The sequence below is a fragment of the Podarcis raffonei genome, chromosome 2 (assembly GCF_027172205.1).
Source record: "Podarcis raffonei isolate rPodRaf1 chromosome 2, rPodRaf1.pri, whole genome shotgun sequence".
NCBI classification, from domain to species: domain Eukaryota; kingdom Metazoa; phylum Chordata; class Lepidosauria; order Squamata; family Lacertidae; genus Podarcis; species Podarcis raffonei.
In genome coordinates, this window is record NC_070603.1 from 34,255,425 (window position 1) to 34,273,004 (window position 17,580).

General features: G+C 44.0%; 1 protein-coding gene across 1 annotated transcript in view; it reads left to right on the forward strand.

Moving 5' to 3' along the window:
• The first annotated feature begins 1,663 nt into the window (after window positions 1–1,663).
• The window catches only part of NHERF1 (NHERF family PDZ scaffold protein 1), a 61,722-nt gene continuing 45,805 nt past the window's right edge, over window positions 1,664–17,580 (forward strand). The window contains exon 1 of the mRNA XM_053375820.1: window positions 1,664–2,425. Coding sequence (XP_053231795.1) covers window positions 1,931–2,425 — 495 coding nt within the window. The 5' untranslated portion in view covers window positions 1,664–1,930. The remainder of the gene's footprint in view (window positions 2,426–17,580) is intronic.

Genomic DNA, 17,580 nt, shown 5'->3' on the forward strand with positions numbered 1-17,580 from the left:
CTCAGGGCTACGTGTAGGCAGGAACCAACTGCCCTGGTTCTGACACCCACAAACCATGTCACAGAGGGACTATGCAGCAGAGGCATGGTTGCTGCCACTCCACAATGACCGTGTAGGATCAGCACTGATGGCACAGCAACAACAGTGCCAAACTCTTATGCTAGTACTTCCACGTCCCTTTGAACGAAACTTCCAGTGCTGATGATCAGCTGGAGAAACTGCAGTCTGCTTGGAGAGCAGCCTGCGCCTTTCCCCTTTCCCTGCGCCCTCCTAGTCTGCATGATGGGTTCTCCCTTCTTCACATATTAAACCAGGAACTAGAAACCTGTGCCCTGAAAGATGTTGGACTACGACTCCCATCATCCCTCATCATTGGCCATACTGATGGGGCTGATAGGAACAGGAGTCCAGCAACTTGGGGGGGGGGATTTCCCCTCCCTGCCTTAGCTGTTTAAGAATCCAACAAAGGTACAAGTCTGTGTTTGCAAAGACATGTTGGCCCATTAGGGATTGCCAGCCACACCATGCCTTCACTATTATTCCACTTTAACTGTCATGGCGTTCCTGGGAACTATAGTTTGTTAAGGGTGATGAGAGTTGTTAGGAAACCCCTCACTGTGCTACAGTTTCCAAAAAAACTTAAAAAGCTACAATTAAAGATAGGTAGCCTATTGGTCTGCCGTAGTCGAAATAAAATAAAATAAAATTCCTTCCAGTAGCACCTTAGAGACCAAGTTTGTTATTGGTAGGAGCTTTCGTGTGCATGCACACTTCTTCAGATACATTGTGTATCTGAGTTGGTCTCTAAGGTGCTACTGGAAGGATTTTTTAAATTTTTTTGTTTTAACGAGCTACAGTTCTCAGTATTATTTGGGGGGAAGCCATAGCCGTTAAAAGGTATGAGTGCTTTAAGCATATTGTGTCAATGTGACCTAACTCGGAGGCAGTCCCTGGTTTAACCGATATAACATGCGAAACAACCTAATGCATGCCTAATTATTACAGATTTTGGAGCGACTGGGCTCCTCCCTCTCTCTCTCGCGTCCTGCGCTGAAAAGCGGGCGGGGAATGCTTCTACCGGCTTGCTAAAGCCACTCAGCTAATTGGCGACTGAGCAGATTACACGAAGCTATAATCCAAATGCAAGTGGACCGTGAGGGTCACAATTACTTTTTAAAAACTGAGTAGGTGCATACTCAGGGGGCAGAGTCTATGAATTTACTTCCTTGATGTGTGTGTGTTTCCCTTCCAGGAACCTCCGTCTCTTCTCCTACAAGTCTATAGTGAAAACACACACGCCAAGATGAAGTTTTGATTGCTCATCGCTCCAGCCTTGTTCTTTTAATATAATTCAGGCCCAATGGAAGGAAGCGCCCAATCCCTACAGAAGTCTCGTTTTTTTGCAACTTCATAACATTCCGCCTTCCTGGGCGAGAGGAGGGAGAGGAAAAAACCATTTTATTTTATTTTTGCGCGCTCAAGACAACTAAAGAAGGGGCGGAGCTGCCTCTTTTTGCTATTTGCATATTCCAGCTTTCCGATCCTATCTTTGCCTTCGAGGGGCGTTCCCAGGGCGTATTCGCTCCTCCTTTCCCCCGAATCTCATTGGTCCAAAATAGACCCTTCTGGGAGCTGCGCCCGCCCCCTTGGTAAAATCTCAATGACAGGTTCTGGAACGCTCAGATCCCGAGTAAAGCTGCGATTGGCGGAGCGGCGCCTATTTGTTACACTCGCAATCAGCATCCTATTGCCCGCAGAGCGTTCCGGGCCCGCCCCGGGGAACACCTGCTGCTGCTCCGAAGTTCCCCAGGCCGTCCTTTAGGGATCTGCTGCCCGGGACTATTATCGCACTTTGCAGACAACTCTGCACAACTCGCCTGCCGTCGAGTTTCTTCCCGGGGCGTCCGAGCAGTCTTAAGGGACGGAGAGCATGATGGATAACGGGGGAGGGAGCGAGCTTCTGCCCCGGCTGTGCTGCCCGGAGAAGGGGCCGAACGGCTATGGCTTCCACCTGCACGGGGAGAAAGGCAAAGTGGGCCAGTTCATCCGGCTGGTGGAGCCCGATTCCCCGGCCGAGAAGTCCGGGCTGCGGGCCGGGGACCGCTTGGTGGAGGTGAACGGCGACAACGTGGAGAAGGAGAGCCACCAGCAGGTGGTGAACCGCATCCGAGGCTCGCCGGGCTCCGTGCGTCTGCTGGTGGTGGACTCCGCGACGGACGAGCGGCTGCAGAAGCTGGGCCTCGAGTGCACCGAAGACCTGGTCCGCGGGCTTCCCGACGAGAAGTTGGAGGAGGCGAAGAGCGGCGGCCAGGAGCCGCGGGAGGCTGCGCAGCGGGAGCCGGACGTGGTGGAGGAAGATAAGAAGAAGAAAGCGTACGGGGAGGAGGAGAAGAAGGAGGGGGAGGCGAACCACGCTGCCCAGCGGGTGAGAATCTAGGTCACTCCCGGGAAAGAGGGGCTGAGGAAAGCCCAAGGGGGGTGGGAAGGGAAGCGGAGGAAGGAGGCTGGGAGAAGCAGGAGGAGACGCGGGGGGATAGCTTTAAAAGCAGAGAGGCTGTGTCAGGGAAGATAATCGCCTTTTAAACAACGGAGTGGCAGGCAGAAGTTCAACCGGTGAGGGTCTCTCCGTTAATGCACCGGCAAGAAAGTTTGAATGGGTGCTCCTCTCGCAACGCCCGAGGCTTTTCCCGCCTTCGCGGTCGGCGGAACCGCGCAGCACCAGCTGAATTTCTGCCTGTCGCTTCGCTCTTACAGGCTTTCTCGCTGCCGTGGCTGGGTGGGTGGTGGCGACCCTAACGCATACAACGACCTGGGATGGATTCGGGGCGGGGGGGGGAACAGTCTCTTAAACATAGGGAAACTGGGGCTCCAATCCTAACTGTGCCTACTCACAAGTTCCATTCAGGGGGCTTACTCTCAGGAAAGCGGTTAGGATTGCAGCCTGGCTGTAACTCCTTGTATAGATGCAGTTACTGGCTTCTTTGCGTATTTATATTATGTATTTCCTGATGGATAAATAGTCTGAAACACCAGACTACAGTATTTCCTTCCCATCTCCCGAAGATTTCTTTGGTGTGATTCAGCTAACTTTTCTTTGGGTGCTGATGAATAACTCGGCTCTGCTTTCTCCCTCTCCCTTCCTCCTCCCTCTCTCATTATGAAATGTGACCTCTTGAAAGCTGGGTCGCTTCCGCTGTGTGTGATCTGAATGCCAGCCCTGCTGGCACCCACATGAGTCCGGAATGCCGCTGAGTCTTGGCTTGCAGAGAATTATTGAGAGCTAAACAGAGAGATGGGTTTAAAAAAAAAAAAACAACAACAACCCACCCCTCCAAATATTAGAGGCCTTGCAGTATGTCCTCTGCCAGAGGCAGAAAAATAAGTCTTCTGCAAGGGACTCTAGTCAATAATATTCTGGTGGTATCCAGTGGGCAGGAAACTGGGCACTCCTGTAATTTAGTGTAATTGAGCAAGTTCAAGGTGTTCCTTTAAAAAGCAGTGCCAGACTTTCTTTTGGGGGTGGGGTGGGGGGTGGTAGATTTCTTCTCGTTCTGTTCTAGCGTTAGATCAGTGAAGCAGAAAGAACCTTCCCAGTATTTTCTGGTACTCTTCGACTTGTTCAAATTCGTTTTCTGGTATAAACCTGAACTGTGGTTTTTCTTATGGTAGCGCAGCAAAACTGTCATTTCCTCCATACAAGCAGAGGTTCACTGCAGACGACAAACTTTGCTTCAGATGAAACCTTTTCTTCTTTTTTTCTTTTTGTAAATCACTCTTTGAGCAGGCTTCCACAATCTGGTGCCTTCAGGTTTTTTGACTACCCCTCCCCCATCAGACCCAGAAGCCATGGCCATTGGTCAGGGATGATGGGAATTGCAGTCCATCAAATACACCTAGGGGGCATTAGTTAGGGGAATATTATTTTAGAATAATTTTGATATTGCTATATGCATTCTTTTGCTTGTGGCTTAAAGCACAATTCTGTACTTACCTACTTGGTAGTAAGCACCACTGTATTCATCTGGGCTTACTCCCTAACAAGTGAATATAGGATTGTGGCCTTTATCTCTCTGCTGCTTTTTCTCACGCTTTCCCCCAGTAACTCAAATGAGGGAATCTAATGCCTGTTGAAAAATATTACTAAATAAAGGAACCATACTTGCTGCACCCATTCTGAACCTTTTAGGATAAGATGGGATAACTATTTATGCATGTAATCTTTTTAATCCCTTTTCCTTTTGTAAAGATAATCTCACATTGCAGGAAGCGCAGCACACTGAACAACAATACAAAACACAAAATTCAACACTTGAAACACCCCTGAAATTTAGTTAGCGAGTACATTTTAGTTAGTCCTGCACAGCCATAACAAAATTGCTGAAAACTAGTGGTGCAATCTTAAAGACGCCTACTCAGAATTAAGTCCTATTGAATTCATTGGGGCTTCCTCCCAAATATCTGGGCTTCAGATTACAGGCTAAGCCAATAACATCTTACCTTGAAGGCCTGATCAGTGAATATTTAATTGTATAATTAATCGAGTGCTAGTTGGTATGGAGAAACTAGCATTCATCAGTTCCTCCTGTTTTCACTTATTGGATATTGGAAATTTTCTTCTCACCATTTATAAAATATTACAAAAGCTACCTATATTTTCACTGGAGTATGATCTACTAACATAAATGAGCTAGGTCCTAATGATTGTAGCTCAAAGCTGCTCTGCAGCGGCCCTTTGTCCACAGGGCAGGCTCAAACCAGAGTCAAAATGGTCCAGTGGCTTAAAAGGTTGCCTTGGATCTGGGAGGAGGAGCCTAGATGTGCTTCTCCTGTGGGGCCTCTGTGCAGCCTTGAGGAAGTTGCTATTACCTGTTGCCTTCAGTTTAGTGTGTGTGTAAAATGGAAATAGTCATAATAATACTAAACCACCTTATTTGATAGTAGAAATAAAGATACAAAATTTGCACTGCTGAGCACACTTAACTGGGAAGCAAACTCCATTGAACATAGGATGGTGCTGTTAAGCATTTTTATATCAGACTTGGCAAAGGATCAACAGTAGAATGAGAAGAGAAAAGGCTGTTAAGAACTGGAACTGAATATATAAGAACTGGAACAGCGGGGGGGGGTATTTATTTGCTTTGGAGTGATTTTAAGAAGCTTTTGTATGATGTTGGTGGAGAAACATTTCTATCCCTAGGACATCTGAAATAGTTATTTCTCCAAACTTGCCCACTGTTATCAGAAGTGGTCAGAAGGTAGTTCTGGGAGCCAGTGGTAGATTAGCAAGTGTTTTTGACTCCCTGTGGTTTTAACTGGAGCAACAACTAAAAGGCTTTCTCACCCTCTCTTCCCCCACCCTTAATTTAGGCTGCTGACTTGAGGAGAGTTTGAAGTGGGGGAGGGAAAACGAGGAGTGGATTTTTGTGTGACAGGACTGTGAACTCTTGTTATGGTACTGAAAAACCAATTCCTGGGCTGAGAAATGTCCTCAAATGTACCCGGTTCTTAATTCTGTATCCCCCCTCCTCCATTTTGCACCTGGAACTCCAGGATACTAGTCAAAAACAGAAGATTATGAAAGCTGCCTACCATGAATACATAGCCTGAAATTTGTCTATCTTTGGACTTGTTGAATATATAGCTGCATAGAAATCTGTGGCGCAGTTGGGGGTGTTGATTTTTATTTCACCACACGTGGTTTTTCAGTCAGTCCTTAACTTCTCCAAAAAGAGAGGGGCTTTGCTATGTCGGACCAGTGCAGATTTTTTTAAATAATTTTTTTTATTAGTTTTCAATACAATCATACAATTTTATCCAAATTTTAACTGATTTTAACAAAGTACAAATTTTGGTCTTCCTTCAGCTTCTCTGGTAATCATCCATTTTTACCCTTCAATACGCATTTCTTTAATTGCATTGCCATTTATCATCCCTCCTTTTTTCTATTTTCTTTCAACAATACCTCTTAAAATTTTTACAGTGCTTCTTGGAATACCACTAGCGTTGTTTGCACCTCACATATATTTTTCAGATATTCTACAAATTTTCCCCAATCCTCGATGAACTTTTGGTTTCGGGCATATCTTATTTTCCCAGTCAGTTTGTCCAGTTCCGAATAGTCAGTCAGTTTCATTCTCCATTCTTGAATCGTCGGTATTTCCTCTTGTTTCCATTTTTGGGCCATTAAAATTCTTGCTGCCGTAACTGCATACTGGAAAAGTCTACAGTCTTTTCTTCTTATGCCTTTTCCTGTAATCCCTAAAAGAAAAGCTTCTGGTTTCTTAACAAAAGTATATTTTAACATCTTTTTCAATTCATTATATATTGCTTCCCAGAAACTCTTTACTTTTTTACACTCCCACCACATATGGTAGAATGTTCCCTCCTTTTCTTTACATTTCCAGCACTTATTACATGTTTTATACATTTTTGCCAATTTTGCCGGTGTGATATACCATCTATAAAATATTTTCATTACATTTTCCTTCAACCCCATGCATGCAGTAAATTTTAAATTTTCCTTCCAAAGTTTTTCCCAATCTTCGAATTGAATGTTATATCCAAAATCTTTGGCCCACTGTATCATTACTGATTTCACCTCTTCATCTTTTGTAAACCATTCTAACAGTATCTTATACATTTTTGACAGAGTTTTATATTCATTATTTATTATCTCTGTTTGGAACTTTGAATCTTTTTCTGCATATCCACTTTCCTTTATATCTTTTTTAAGCATTTCATTTACTTGGAAATAATGCAACCAGTCATACACATAATCTTTTACAAACTCATATGGTTTTAGTGTCCATTTTCCTCCTTCTTTAGTTATTAAATCTCCGTATGTGGCCCATTTCCCTCTCATGTTGATTTTCTTAACACTTATAACCTCTAACGGAGATAACCAATGTGGAACTCTTGGCTCCAGAAGGTTTTTGTACCTGTCCCATACTTCTATTACTGAACTCCTGAAAATGTGGTTCCCAAATCCTTTATGAACTTTCTTTTTGTCACACCATAGGTAAGCGTGCCACCCAAATCTGTTATCAAAACCTTCTAAGTCCAATAATTCCGTATTTTCTAATTTGATCCATTCCTTTAACCAGCAAAGACAAGCTGCTTCGTAATATAATTTCATATCTGGCAGGGCGAAGCCTCCCCTTTCCTTCACATCTGTTAATAATTTATATTTTATTCTTGGCTTCTTGCCCTGCCAGATATACCTTGAAATCACTCTTTGCCAATCTTTGAAAATCCCTACCCCTTTAATAACAGGGATAGTCTGGAATAAAAATAGCATCCTTGGGAGCACATTCATCTTTATCGTAGATATTCTGCCCCAAAAGGACAGTTTCATTCTACCCCACACCTCCAGGTCATTCTTAATTCCTTTCCACATCTGAACGTAGTTATTTTGGAACAGGTCAATGTTTTTAGGAGTTAACCAAATTCCTAAATATTTTACTTTCTTTACCACCTCTATCTCTGTCTGTTGTTGCATTGTTTCTATCTTATTATACTCCATATTTTTCACCATTATTTTAGTTTTTTTCTTATTCAGCCTAAAACCGGCCACTTTCCCAAATTGTTCGATCTCTTCCAACACTTTTTTGACACTCTCCCCTGGTTCTTCCATCGTTATAACCAGATCATCGGCAAAGGCTTTACTTTATATTCATTCCGACCTACTGTCACCCCTTTAATTAATTTGTTTTGTCTAATCGTGTTTAACAGAACCTCCAGGACCATTATAAATAACAATGGCGAGAGCGGACAGCCCTGCCTTGTTCCTTTAGATATTTTTATATCTTCTGTAACAACATTATTAACTATCAGTTTAGCTTTCTGTTCTGTATATATTGCCTTGATTCCATTGAAAAAGTCTTTTCCCACTTCCATATACTCTAAATTTTTCAGCATAAAATCCCATGTAATATTATCAAAGGCTTTTTCAGTGTCCACAAACATCAGTATCGCTTGTTTCTCATTTTTGGCAGTCAAATATTCTAAAATATTAATTATGTTCCTTACATTATCTTTCATTTGTCTGCCTGGCAAGAACCCTGCTTGATCTTTGTGGATAATATTTGTCAAAAATCTTTTTCAATCTCTTCGCCAAAATTCCTGCAAATATTTTGTAGTCCGTGTTCAATAAAGAGATAGGCCTGTAGTTTTTAACTTGTGTCAAATCAGCATCTTGTTTCGGAATCAAAGTAATAAATGCTTCCTTCCACGTTTCTGGGATTTCTCTTACTTTTAAGATGTTATTCATAACTTCTTTCAATGGAAATAACAAGACATTTCTCATTTCTTTATAATAACCTGAAGTAAATCCGTCTGGACCCCGGGCTTTGCCTCTCTTCAATTCTTTTATCACCTCTTTGATCTCTTCCACTTCTATTGGGGTATTCAGCTGGACCAGTGCAGATGTTTTGCCTTGTGCCTTAGGGGAAGCCTGCTCTGCAAGTGTGTGGGGAACCAGGCCCAGGAAATGGTTTGATCAGCTAAGCAGGTGTGGACCTAACTACTTGTAAACCAGATCAGTAGTTGGCTTACCAGATACCCTTTAATAGGAACCCAACAAGATAGTGATGAAGGATTGAGGATTGGAGTGATCGATCTGAGGTATTATGGCAGTGGACAAAGCTGAAGTGTAACTTTTGAACAAATGTGTTTTTAATGAAGTAAAACCTGGATGGGAGACCCTGTGGTGTAGCAGTGGGTTAACAAAAATGAAAATAGGTGAAATCCAGTGCTGCTGCTCCACTTACCGAATGGCACATGTAAGAAAAGGGTGATGTGATTTTGGCTGATTCTTCATTTCCATGGCAGGCCTAGGCAAATATATTTCAGAGGGTTGGGAGACAACCCCCCCCCCACCCGAACATTGAGGAAGGTGACATTGTGGGGAGACAGGTGCAGGTGGAAGGAGATTCAGCCAAAATCACACACCCCGACCGCCTTTTATTACATTATAGAAGTTCTCTACTGGATCAAGAACCGTTCCATGAATGGAGCAGCCATATTGGATTTCAGCGTATAGTATATTAAATAAGTGTGTGGAGACAAGCTGCATTTGGGAGAGGAGCTCTGCAAATGTTCTAAAGTGCTTATTTTTATTTAATTCACTTCCTGCCTTGCATTGAGTGCCAAGCCTGCAAAATAAAATGGTAGCCACTATTAAGGATGTTACAGCAGCAGCATTTAAATGTTGGAGTAGTTGGCTGAGAATCGGTAATGAAATCAACAATTAGACTGCAGTTAGGTCAATGGTAACTCCCTTATACATATTCCAGGTTTCAGCCCTTGTGTCGAAAGCAGTTTCTGTGGTTGAGCCCTGGCACATAAAAAAGTAATATTTGCATTGCATGGGAGGTTGACACTAATTGCAGGAATCAGAGTCTTGGGGGAAATTCTCAATCTGCTTACTGAAAGGTTTATTGCTGTGGTGGGGAGCTGGTGCATTGACACCTTCTTGCCTTGAACTCCGGGATTATACCTTCAGGGTTCTGGAAGCGGGTAGGCTGGCAAGATGCCAGGCCTCTGGAGCAATGGCACGCACTGGCAAGGCACATATTACTACTGTATACCATAAGAAGATGGCTGCTGGATGACGCCAGTCTAGCATCCTGTTCATACGTTAGCTAACCAGATCCCTGTGCAAGGAGGACCCAAACAGAAGAGCTCTGCCCCCCTAGTTTATTATTTTATTCATTTTATTAAACTTGTATACCTCCCTTCATCACAAGACCTCAAGGCGGTTCACATAATAAAATCAAGGTAAAAACACAAGCAAATAGTTAAAAGAAAAAACAACAACGAAACAATACTGCCCCCTTCCCACAAACACATTATTTTTATTTATTCAGTTTATAGAAGTACATACCCTTTAATTCCCAGCAACAGCTTTTCGTAGGCCTACAGCCTCTGGCAGGAGGAGTAGCATAGCTGTTGTGGCTTGTAGCCTTCGATAGCTGTGTCCTGCATACATTTGTCTAAACTATGGGTAGGCAAACTAAGGCCCAGGAGCCGGAGCCAGAGCCGGCCCAGGAGCCTTCTAAATCCGGCCCACGGATGGTCCGGGAATCAGCGTGTTTTTACCTGAGTAGAATGTGTCCTTTTATTTAAAATGCATCTCTGGGTTATTTGCGGGGCATAGGAATTCGTTCATCATCATCCCCCCCTCAAATATAGTCTGGCCCCCCACAAGGTCTGAGGGATAGTGGACCGGCCCCCTGCTGAAAAAGTTTGCTAACCTTTTAAAGCCATCCAGCTTGGCAGCCCTGGCTGTCTCCTGCAGGAACAAATTCCATGGTTTAACTGTGTAAAGTAGTACTCTTTTTAATCTGCCGTTCAACTTCACTGGCTGTATCAGTTGGATTTGATTTACAGGAACAACTAACTACTGTGAAACAGAAGGGTCAGTTGCCAAGGAACATGTGGAATTATCGTGCCCTCAATTTTAGAAAATGTGGGAAGTGCAAACCACTTCAAGGCTTCACCCAAGTATGGCCTAAAAGCAGGGGCAACTAACTGGTGGTCTTCCAAATATTGCTGGACTACAACTCCCATCATTTCTGGCCATTTGGCTATGCTGACTGGGGATGATGGGAAATGGTGTCCCATCCCCGGCCTACAATACTTCTGGAGCATGCCCTGACATGGTTATCCTGACATTCCTTCCTGGAACACGGGGCCAGCCCTGCCATGGCAGCACCATAGAGCAGATGTGGGGAACCTTTGTCCCTCCAGATGTTGGTGAACTACAACTCCCATCAGCCACAGCAAGCATAGCCAGGGACGATGGGAGTTGTAGTTCAAGAGTAGCTGGAGGGACAAAGGTTCCTCACACCTGCCATAGAGGGAGGATACACAAAGGCATCCATGGTGCAGCAAGACTTTCTCAAGTGCTTGGTGGAAAGCTGTCTGTCATTAAAACAGATACAAGTGACTGACTTGAGTCATCCACACACTCCTTGAGGATATTAAGCTGCTTGTTTGACTCCCAACTCCCAAGTGTTCAGATTACATCTCAAAAGTGCCACACTTGTAAGAGCACCACATGTTTATGCAACTGCTATGCTAGTTGGGGGTAAATACATTCTGTAAATATGTGTATTCTTCTGTGTTTTGATTATAGCTCACAAGCTGCATGAAGTTACATTTTAACCCAGGGATCAGCAAACTTTTTCAGAAGGGGGCCGGTCCACTGTCCCTCAGACCACAAGGGGGGCTGGACTATATTTTTTGGGGGGAAAGAAAAAAACGAATTCCTATGCCCCACAAATAACCCAGAGATGCATTTTTAAATAAAAGCACACATTCTATTCATGTAAAAACACGCTGATTCCTGGACTGTCTGTGGGCTGGATTTAGAAGGTGATTGGGCCGAATCTGGCCTCCGGGCCTTAGTTTGCCTACTCATGTTTTAACCAGTGGTTGGAGTGCAAATAGCTGGAGCCTAGTCTGTGAGGCAGGTTGGAGAACCTCTGGCCCTCCAGATTCTGCTGAATCACAGCTCCCATCCCTGGCCACACTGGGCACGCTTGTGAACCAGAGCAGCGCATGGAAACGCCGTTTACCTTCCCGCCGGAGCGGTACCTATTTATCTACTTGCACTTTGACGTGCTTTCGAACTGCTAGGTTGGCAGGAGCAGGGACCGAGCAACAGGAGCTCACCTCGTCGCGGGGATTCGAACCACCGACCTTCTGATCGGCAAACCCAAGTGGCTCAGTGGTTTAGACCACAGCGCCACCCGCGTCTCTAGCTGTGTGGAGTAGCTAGAGATAATTCACTGAATTATGTCAAGGGGGCAATTGCAACATATCATCAACTTTGTTTTTCATGGGAGTACATTTCCATAAGCAATTCTCCATGGTGTAGATAGTTCACAAATATAACACAGTCATACCTTGGAAGTCGAACAGCTTAATTCCTGAACGTTTTGGCTCCCAAACGTCTCTGACTTGGAGGTGACGGTTTGCAAACTATTTTTGGAAGCCAAACATCTGACCGGGCTTCCACAGCTTCTGATTGGCTGCAGGAGCTCCCTGCAGCCAATCAGAAGCCACGCTTTGGTTTTCGAATGCTTTGGAAGTCGAACATACTTCCAGAACGGATTCGGTTTGACTTCCAAGGTACAACTGTATAAGTGGTGGGGAAATTGGAGTGCCCAAACATGGGGTTTGACCACATAGCACCAAATAATGGTTTGTATTTTTAATAATGGTGAATCACCCTGGGATCAGTTATCTGTGATGGGTGGCAGATGGGTGATACCCAACATTAGTCATTCTCTGGGTGGACCCATTGAAACCAATGGACTTAAGTTAATGGATCTGCCCTTAGCATGACTAATAATTGGGTATCACCTATAGTTAGAGCAGAACTGCCGTTTGCTCAGAAATGCATGCGGAGCTCAGAATATAGACTGGCTGTCAGCGTGTGTTGCCCAGCACTGGGGTTGTGTACAGTGCCCCAGTGAATAGCATTCATCTTCCTTTGCAACACAGGGCCCTTGAGTCCTCTTTGTATAGTCAAACTATCTGTGAAGAATGACTGCTGTTTGAATATGCTATCCTGTGAACATTTGTACTTAACTAAATTGAAGAAGCTTGATTTTTATCACCTGGAGGGATTTTACGATCACTGCTCAGTCTAAATATTTTTATGGATGGAGGGCAGGAGTGTAACTTGTTAAAGATTTCACAGTTATAGCGATGAATTGTGAGCTGCTGACTGTTCTCTATATTAAGGCTGCCTTGAGACATGGGCTACTTTCACATAGGAAAGCAGAGAGAGAGAGAGGGAATATTTGAGAACTGTGCATTGCCTTGATTTCTGCTCTCTTTTCATATTAAAAAGCTAAAACTAGAGCCTTTGGTGAGGCTCTGCAAAGGCTGCATTGTGCTCTTAATTCATGGGGCTTAGAATAGAAGATTGTCAAAGGAAAAGTTCTTGCCCAGGCTGCTGTTGAGGAGAATGGCCTGTGGTTGCTCAGAGACTTCCTCAAATGACATTTCCTTGAGTAGCTGTGTCAGCTGAATATTGAAATTCAAGGCTCTATTTTTGAAAGACAAAATATTTACTTAATAGTGGGGCAGAGAGAGAGTGGTGCTCCGAACGAGCTCATTAAACCTCAACTCTCCTTTAACCAGACTTTCTTAAAGCAGCCTGGGTGGTGATGGTAAAATAATAGATACTAGAGCACCCGTTGTTTTTTTAGATCCTCCCATTGATATATTGGGAGCAGGCCTCTGAGAATAGTTCTGCGGAAGTGGTGACACCCCTGTTGACAGTTGTGAGAATGCTCTTTGTTAATAGAGTAATGGATTAGTGCAAGATCTGGAACACTCCCCATTAGCATGCCTCTGAATAGAGGAAGGAAATCTCCTTTCAAGCTGTGACCTTTAATAACCTTGAATCTTGTTAATGAATTTCTGCTAAATAACCCTGTGAGAACTACATTTACCTAAAATGTTCCCTTCCTGTACTGTGCCTTTGATGAGCTAATCTGTTATCCTGCTTTCCTTATAAAAGCTGTCTCTGTTGATTCCCAGGTGGGGTCATAAGATGCTTTCGAGGTCTGCTGCTAAAGGGCTAAACTAAGGTAGTAAATTTGCTCAAACATTTGCACTGTTTAATCAACAGCAACAAGGAGATAGAGAAGAACACAGGCTGCTTGGCATCTCCTGTTTGTTGGATGTAAGCTTTCTTGGTGGAGGGTGAAAGGTCCCCCATTTTTAAGATCAGCCACAATGTAGCAAAACAGCGAGTAAGGGTTCAAACTCTCCAGAACTCTTAATAAGATATTAAGCATGCAAAAAAGGGGAGGAGGGGCAATGGTGCTGTCTTGAATAGTAAAACATCCAGATATTAAGTGCAATGCATGTGATTTACTTACTTGCTTATTGCATTTATGTTCCACCTTTCCTCAAAGGAGCTCAAGGTAGCCTCTTCCTCACCATTTTATCCTCCCAACAACCCTGTGAGGTAAATTAGGCTGAAGAGACTGTGACTGGCCCAGGGTCATCATGGCTGAGCAGGGGTTTGAACCCGGGTTTCTCAAGTCCTAGTCCATGGGTAGGCAAACTAAGGCCCGGGGGCTGGATCCAGCCCAATCAGCTTCTAAATCTGGCCTGAGGACGGTCCGGGAATCAGCGTGTTTTTACATGAGTAGAATGTGTCCTTTTATTTAAAATTCATCTCTGGGTAATTTGTGGGGCATAGGAATTCGTTCCATTTCCCCCCCAAAAATATAGTCCGGCCCTCCTTGTGGTCTGAGGGACAGTGGACCAACCCCCTGCTGAAAACGTTTGCTGACCCCTGTCCTAGTCCAACACACTAATCACTACTGCAGATTTTGTGCTTATTTGAGTTGCTGGTGCATCCTCTGATAAACACTCATAGTGGCCTTCATGTGGGGTATGGATTCACATTTGTTTTTAACAATGATAGCAGGAAGACTGCTACACCCCCCCCCCCACTACATCCAATGTAGAAGTCTGAACGTCTCCTATCTCATCCTGTGGACTTCTGACCAAAGCCCTGAAGTGTTGCTTGAAGATATCTTTCACTTTGTTAACGCTGGAGTGAGTCCTGTAGCCACAGTCGGAGGGATTTTTGTGTGGCATTCTTAATTACGTGCTCCAGCTCTATAAGATGCTGTTTGTGCTGGAGGTGATCTTAAGGGCAGTGATGGAAAAGGGTCAATGGACTTTGCTGTCAGTGCTAAGCCATCACTTCTTGCCCTCTTCAGTTTATGATTATATGCAGTTTTGTTAATCGTTCTCCTTATTGGACTTTAGCCTAGAACATTGATGCTGCCTTCTGATCTCCATGTTAGGAGTGGCAGGCACAGAGCGTGGTGGAATTTTTCCACTGTTAGAAAGAAACTAGGCTTGCCATGGTTTTTTGTGGCAGGAGGGGAAACCTCCCTGGCAGGAGTAAGGTATTGGGGGGCGGGGGGGGAGCGGTGAGTTTCAACTTAAAGGCTAATGAAAGCCAGTGTGGAATAGTGGTTTATAGAGTGTCAGACTAGGACCAGAGAGACCCAGGTGCAAATTCTCCCTTGGCCATGATACAGTGTTAGAAACTCAGGTATATACGGTAAGCTAGTCAGCACCAAATAGCTCCTGGAATCTAGGTTGTGGTCTCCAAAATTGAATATCTATTCACCAGGCAATTTGGGACTAAATGAGCCTCAGGATCCCTTCCAACGCTACAATTCTATGATCTCTACCACGTTGCTTGACTGTGGCTTGCTCTTACAACAATTCCTTGTCCCAGTATGCAAGTAGGAAAAACACGCACAGTGGAAATGGAAATGGTATTAACTATGGAATAAGGCAGAAGTTTTTAAACTGTGGTTGCCAACGTGGCACTGAGAAATCTCCACATAGTCGCTATTGAACCTGCACCAGTAGCAAAACATGTCTGGCGCCTGGCTGGTTTTGAACACTGGCCATGAAACTCTTTGGGTGATCTTGGATCAGTCACTATCTCTCAGCCCAACCTACCTTGTAATTCTTTTGAGGCTAAAATGGTGGAAAGGAGAAGAGTCCAGCTATGGGGAACCTGTGGCCCTCCAGATGTTGTTGTACTGCAAAGTTTCCATCATCCTTGACTATTGACCATGTTGGCTGGGGATGATGGGAGCTGGTGTCCAACAACATTTGGAGGGCCACAGGTTCTCCATGCTCGACATATAAGAAGAAGGATGGGATTAAATTGAATAATAATGTAGAGGAGGGGATGCCTTCAGATTCTGCTTTGGGAATAATCTTATTAAATTGGTGATGTGATGTTGCATCTGGTGGTTCACTCTTTCATGTTGAGTTTAAACTCTGAGCCATATCCTTCTAAGTAGCATGGATTCCTTGGTTTTGTTGGGAAAGTGGGAAATCAGTCTTAGCTGACTTGCTTCAGTTTGAGGCATGCTTAATTGGCATAGCTGCACTATAATGGAAAACCTCATGGAGGGCTTAAATGTAAACAAAAAACAAATCAGGCTCTTCAGTAAAGACAGAACTTTGCTTCTTTTAAATAGTAGTTTATTCAAAACAAATTCAGCTGAGGAACTGATGCTGCATTTAGCTTGTAACTTTTAGCATATACGGTTCCTAAATTTATCACTGCTCATGTGTACCCTTTTAATCAGTGCAGAAGGTGAATAGCTAATAGTGAATTCTGGTTTTGTATTTCCCAAAATTCTCTGTCAGCAAGCCTTTTGTCCTGCTAGCCATAAAGATGACTTCCTATGAGGACTTTCCATAAGAGGGATTGTGTTAATTAGGGGTAGTTTAAGATAGAAGTCCTTATCTGGCGCGAGTCATTTATGAAGAGCTTGTACTTCACCCCCACCATCTATTAATGATGGGTGGAGGGATGGAAAAGGATCCTCTCTGGTACAGATATCCTTCTTGGGAAGACGTGGGTGGAATGCCTCCAGCAAAATGTTTTGATTAAGGGTCCAAGTTCGGATCGCAGTGCTTCTTTTGTAAGGAAGACGTTACCAAGGCAGAACGGCTGAATTTGCACAAAATTCTCTACCATGTTAATCTGGTAGCCTGTTAATCATTCCCTAGGAATTATCTTTCCCCCCCTTGCAATAGTCCTAGGGAGGGTAGGTCGTGTGTGTGTGTGTGTGTGTGTGTGTGTGTGTGTGTGTATTCATGAAAGGTAAAGAAAAATGTCTTCACTTATTGCAGAGATATAGAGCACTTCAGGTGGTGGAAGGCCCCCTGTCCTAAGTTGGTCCTTTTCTGTTGGTTCTAGAATCCTGAAGAAGAGATCAGAATTTCTTCCTCCGGGGTTCAAAGCAAGAAGAGCAGAGGGAATGATTAGTGGTTTGAAGGTGCTGGCTGGGGCTGAAATCTTATACAGTACATGTGTTCTTGGGAAGTCCCAATGAACTTAGTGAGATTTTATTCCCTCCACATTTACTCAGAACAGCTGTACCTTATATCCCTCCTGCATCCTCCTCATTGGAGACATTGTGATTTTGGGAGAACATTTGCTTAATGTGGGGATGTGGCTCCTGTGACAGCTGAGGCTGGGCAATCATGGTTTGAAGCAGCCTCCCCAAATCTGGTGCCTTCCAGATGTTGTTGGACTTTGACTCCCATCATGCCTGTCCATCGAGCATGCGGGAGTAGAGGTCCAACAGCATCTGAAAGGCAGGGTACAAACTTGGGGGAAATTGATTTGTAGCTTTAAGGGCAGGTTCTGGTGAGGTTGTAGGACCTCTGCAGTGTGGACATTGAATCTATGACTTCTTGGAAAAGCCCCCTTCTCCTGTTGGCATGTGATTCCAGTTAGGGTGCTACCTGACCTCTTCTTAGCTTTCCAAGTCATTGTTTGAAACTAAATATGTTTCAATAAACTGCTCATTAGGGCCTTTTAAAATGAAACAGCAAAGTAACAGCCTTAGTTCCGGGTTCTTGTTCCCTGCAAAGCCTTGTAATAGACAAATGATTGCAGGATATTGTTTCTTCAGTCAAGGTGACGGTTAAAGGTGTTGTCAGCATTTAACTGGTAAATGTTAACAAGACTCTAGTGCCTAAAGGTAGCCTAAAGTTCAT